General features: G+C 52.2%; 1 protein-coding gene across 1 annotated transcript; it reads right to left on the bottom strand.

The window, feature by feature from the left end:
* Positions 1 to 1,321: 1,321 nt before the first annotated feature.
* Positions 1,322 to 3,183, bottom strand: LOC142588901 (uncharacterized). Its single transcript, XM_075700713.1, has 3 exons — positions 2,995 to 3,183; positions 1,817 to 2,862; positions 1,322 to 1,587 (listed from the first exon to the last, which is right to left on the bottom strand). Exons 1-3 carry the CDS (start codon positions 3,181 to 3,183, stop codon positions 1,431 to 1,433), a joined length of 1,392 nt encoding a protein of 463 aa, XP_075556828.1. The 3' UTR covers positions 1,322 to 1,430.
* Positions 3,184 to 5,188: the final 2,005 nt, after the last annotated feature.

Here is a 5,188-nt window from a genome sequence, read left to right as displayed (position 1 = left end):
TAGCTAGCGGGTCGCCATCTAATTACGAGAACGTCAATAAGAAGCCTATGCACGATGACGCAAATACCGCTGTAGAGTTTCACCTTGTCCGTAAACGTATTACCGTTTACACAGTACCGTTTGCGCGCAGACCTCATCGCCTATACTCTTGCAGCATGGCTCTGACGGAAAGATAAAAGAATGTCGCTTCCTTTCGTTTCATGCAGGCGACTTAGTGGCAGCAGCAGCAGCAGCAGCTTGAGAAGCGAATTTCAGCCAACGTTTATATAGTTTCGCACGGTGATGTTGCGATAGCCACTTTCTTGTATCTTAAGATGCACGATGCATTCTTTCATCTGTCGGGAATACAGATACTGATACACGTCTTGCTAGTCGTATCAGAGCACATATAGGAAATACCCAAAGAGCATCGAAGATAGTATCTAAGATACATGTATATTCAATGGCGTGTATTTTTCTAGCAGGCGAGCAGACGACGGCCGTATCAGCAGATATTGGGAGCATTGAATTGATTATACCTACAGCTCTCGACATCAGACCAATATTGCACAGCTTTGAGATCACGTCACTCCGTTCTTTCTCAGCCTTTTTTCCGGTATTCGTTGAATCTTTTTTTTTTTTTCTCACATAAGAGAACATTGCTGGCACTTCGTGAAAACGTTGCAAGTTATTTCTTAGTTGCGGAGCTCCTAATCTACAAATAAATTTTACTAATATTATTCAATGGCAATATCTAGGGTTACTACGTCAGCACGTGACAACAGTGGAACGGACAACAACCATATCGATTATGACGAGCAAGAAATTAAGGCGAACATATGCATTTGCACTTTATATGCAAATCATTCTGTACTATGCATTCATACTAGCTTACCTTTCTAAAATGCGCAGTGTATGGTTGATGCAACACGATTTTCGACAATATTTCGACGTGCCCCCATGCGTATCACAGGATTCACTGCTCATTTCGTCGTACCGTTCCCCCAGCGTATATAGGGTATCAAACCAGAATATTCTCCGGTTTAACCTCCCTGCCTTTCCCAACCCGTTTATGTACACCCGAGCGCTGTAGCAGACACCCGAAAGTGTGGACCAGTGAGAGCGCCACTTTTGTTCTGCGTACGATAAACTCGTAGCCAAGAACAGCGTGCGAAAGAGAAAGGACTTTTGTGAATAAGGCTCCCGGGTTCTCGCAGCAGGCTCTTCAAATAAAGTTCAGTTTCGAGTCAGCGCCGGCGCTCTGAACGTAAAATAACGAGAGTGAAAGTGATGCAGCTCTCAATCTTTTTATTCACAATCATAAGGATACACAAGAAGAGGGCTCTTATACACAACAATTGGTCATATAGCTATTTAAATAGTGGGCGATGACTATCAGAATGGGGGGGGGGGGGGAATTTACTGTACAAGTGACTAAATCAAGCGCCTGCTTATTGAGGCACGTCGTGGTTGAAGGCTACCCTCATCTGATCCAGGCCCATGGCGCACTTGGTGAAGAGGGCGTCGCAGTCGGCGTTCGCGGCTCCCGCAGCGGACGCTTCCTTGTAGAAGGTGACCGCCGTGTGGCTGGGCAGCGGCCTGTACGACCTGGATCGGTGAAAAAAGAAAGGAGTATCTCCACACATATAGTAAAATGACGATAAGAGACAAGGCTTAATGGGTACACGTGGACAACGTATAACAGGTAATTTATCCGGGAGGCAGGCGGCGACGCTACACCAGACGACCTTCGTTCTCTTTAGTGAAGCAATCTTGCACTTCGAAAACACGAGGTAGAACATGTTGCATCAACTTGCAAGAAAATGTTAATGCCTACCTGAAGAAATCGGTCATGTCGGTGCCGTTTGTGCCGAACACGTTCGGATGCCCGGCCATCGTGCAGAAGATCTTGGCCAAGCACTCCGTAGTGTCGTGGGTCTTGACGTAGCCGAAGTAGGTCTCGATGTCCTGGCCGTAGATGGTGAGATTCGTTCCGGGTACCGGAAAGCTCGTCGTGTCGGCTCCCTCCGCGTCGACGTCACGACGGTACCTGGGGCCCTGCTGTTCCTCCGGGACATTGCTCTCCAGCGAATGAGTGGACGGCGTAGCCTCGGCGGCGTCCGGGGCGGACTCGGCGTCGGGCGTGCCCTCGGACAGCTGCGGGAACTGGCTACCGGGAATGACGACGTCCTCGCCGTGGTGCTCGACCGCCGACGGCGTCGGGGAGGCGTCGCCAGTCGAGGGCTCGGGAAGCCCGTCGGAAGCGGTGGCGGGAACGTCGTACGAAGACGGCTGGAACACGCCGTAGCCGTAGGGCTGCGCCGACTGCCATCCGCTGTAGGGGAAGATGTGGCTTTGGTGGTCCCCGGAGAACGCGGGTGCCGGTCCAGCGCTGGATCCCTGGGTCGGCGGCTGTTGTAGCTGCTGCTGTTGACCCACTGGCTGTTCTGGAAGGGCCGGCGGCGCACCCTGCTGGTTCCACGCCTGGGCGGAGTCGTGGCTCGGCTGCGACGAGTAGAAAGGCTTGGGGACGTCCTGCGCTACGACGGCGACTCGCATCAGCGATCCGCCGGTTTCGCCACCCGTGACGTAGTCCTTGTAGTGCTCCAGGGGCAGGGACAGGACCGGGGCGTCGAAGTTTTGCGTTTTTGTCGAGGCGGCACTGGCTAGGCGCCTCTTCTCGAGCTGGTTGGCGAAGTCCAGGGCCGCGTAGCCGGCGGCGAAGTGCTTCTTGAAGTCGTGCGCTTCTTCGTCCGACGCGGGCGCGACGGACAGTTCCTGCGGCTTGGCTGGCGGCGCTTGCTGCAGCTCTGGCACGGGCACGTCGCTGGCTGCTCCCTCGACCACGGCTTGCTCTGCACCTGCGTCTGGATCGTCGGCAACCTGCAGCGCAGAGTAAAGCATAGGGACAGCCACGGATAAGAGCATGACACCGCAAAATAACATATGGATGGGGGTCAACACCGATCGAACCCAAGAACGTCGATCAGTGAACCAACTGGGTCATGCACGCACCTTCAGGTCAACGGTGGCCTTGACGGCTCGGTCTCCCGTGAGGTACGACGCCAGCTTGGCAGTGGTGGCCAGCTTGTATTCGGCCAGGCTTCGGAAGCCCGACGTGATGTAGCCGAAGGGGGAAGGGATGCCGCCGGCGGCTATCAGGGCCACGGACAGCACCACCAGGAACAGTGGAGCTCGCAGCATCTGCGTATTAGGGGTTCATAAATAATTTTCCTGAAGCTTATGTGTTCGTTTATTTAAAAAAACGAACACCTTACATGCCCCTACAAGCGTTTCGTGAGGAGAGTGTATGGCAAATGTCATGCGACTAATATCCAAAATAATAATACATCATTAAACGTTAGCATAAACTTAAACAGCAAAGCACGGGACACAGAACACTAGGCAAGAGTAGTGTGCTAATGTCATTTACAATAAGCGCGCGGTCACTGGATTAATGACCCGTAGATGTCAGTATTTTGCGTGACCGCTCTCGGAAACTGCGGTGTCGAGAAGGTCGCGCCAAAGGCGAGTGGCTCGCGAAAGAGCGTAACGCTCACGTGCCATAGACGCGCATGAAGCTACTTATTTATGCAACCTCCGTGACATGTGACATGCAATGTGTGAGTTACACCCAAGATATATAAGCGATGGCCTCGTGTTGTCGATACGAAATAAGGATGGCAGCGATACCTCGACGAGTATGAAATACGACTGCAGCAAGGGCTCATTTGCGTTACACAGCCACGAATACATTGTAGCTTGCCAAAGGGCGCGACTGCTGGTTAACTTTTATCGCTTGAGAGCGCGCCGTTCGATCCGTGTGCAACTAATCCGAGCATTAAGGAGAGAGAGAATGCGCAATGGTCCTTTACAAACCACTGAGAGTCTGATTCTGCCTTCCCGTAACGTGCGCGGACGGCTCAGCCAAACGGCAGTCGTCGTTACTGATCTCCAGAGAAAACCGGGGAGAACGACGACGAGCGAGAATCTCCCCAACAACTCTATCCTAGTACGATTATACGAGCACAAGATGTATATGTTGACTAGCAGCGCGGCTCGGTCCATTGTGCGTTTTTTATCTAAGCGACGAATACTACACGTGGAGAAGGGAAAACTGGGCAGCGTTGCGGCCTTTCTACTGAAGTGCCGCGTGAAAAAAAAAAGAAAGAAAGAAACGCCGATATAACGAAAAGCTCGATTGAGAGTAGGGCGAAAAAAGAAAAAAGGAAAGTCGAACTCACTTTTGCAGGTTGGGAGGATGCGGCTACAGTGCGGCAGGTACGGACTCGGCGTCCTTAAAATACTGCGGTCGGAAGGGGGCGGGACCACGCTTCATAGAGAGAGAAAGAGAGAGAGAGAGAGAAACATAATACAAAGCTCTTGTAAAAGTAGAAGGAGCGGTTGAATATTTAGCATAACTTACAAACAGCGAAGGAATGAAGGAACACGACGGAGAGAGTGAGAGAGACAAAGCAGCGCCTTTTAAATGTAGCCGAAGTGAGAAAGGAAGAGAACGGAAAATAGGAGAGATGAAGAGAGAGAGTGGACGGGGCAGCGTTGGGGGAAAAGGGGAGCGGGTAATCCGCAATGAAGTGTCTCTCGGTGAGGGTTTGTGTGTGTGAGTGATTCTTAAGAGGAAGAGAAGAGGAAAGTACAGCGCCGTACCTGCCTCTCGCGAGAGAGCGAGAAAGTAGTTCTTGAGGAAAGGAGGAAAGGCTAAGCACCATCTTCTGCAACCCTTTCGAGAGCACGGCTCAGCGCCAGCAGAGAGGAGGAGGGGGGAGTAAAAGATGTAGGAGGTAGGAAGGAGGACGGGAAGGTGACGCCATGGCCTGTCACCAGCCCACTCCTCCGGCCGAACTCACTAGGTCGTTCCGACCGCTCTCCTTACGCGAAAGGGGGAGATTCTTAAGGGAAGGAGGTCACTTCAACAGCACTGTACGGGAATGGGTGAGGGAGGCACAGTGCAAGAGCAGCAAAGAATGAGTGGGGGAGAAAGAAGAGAGGAAAAAGAAACAGAGCGTTAAGACACGAAGAGCATGCAGCAAGACTCGTATCCGCGCGCTCAGGTCGGCCCCTTCCAAGAACTGGGCAAGTGGAGTCGGCGGGAAAGCGACTTCGTAAGAGCTGCAAGTTTGTAAAAAGGCTGTGGTGAAGGAGGGGAGAGGAGTCCCGCTAAGCGAGGCGCCAACTTGTTGGAGAGAGG

Source organism: Dermacentor variabilis, chromosome 7 (assembly GCF_050947875.1).
Source record: "Dermacentor variabilis isolate Ectoservices chromosome 7, ASM5094787v1, whole genome shotgun sequence".
NCBI classification, from domain to species: Eukaryota; Metazoa; Arthropoda; class Arachnida; order Ixodida; family Ixodidae; genus Dermacentor; species Dermacentor variabilis.
This window is presented reverse-complemented; position numbering and strand designations above follow the sequence as displayed.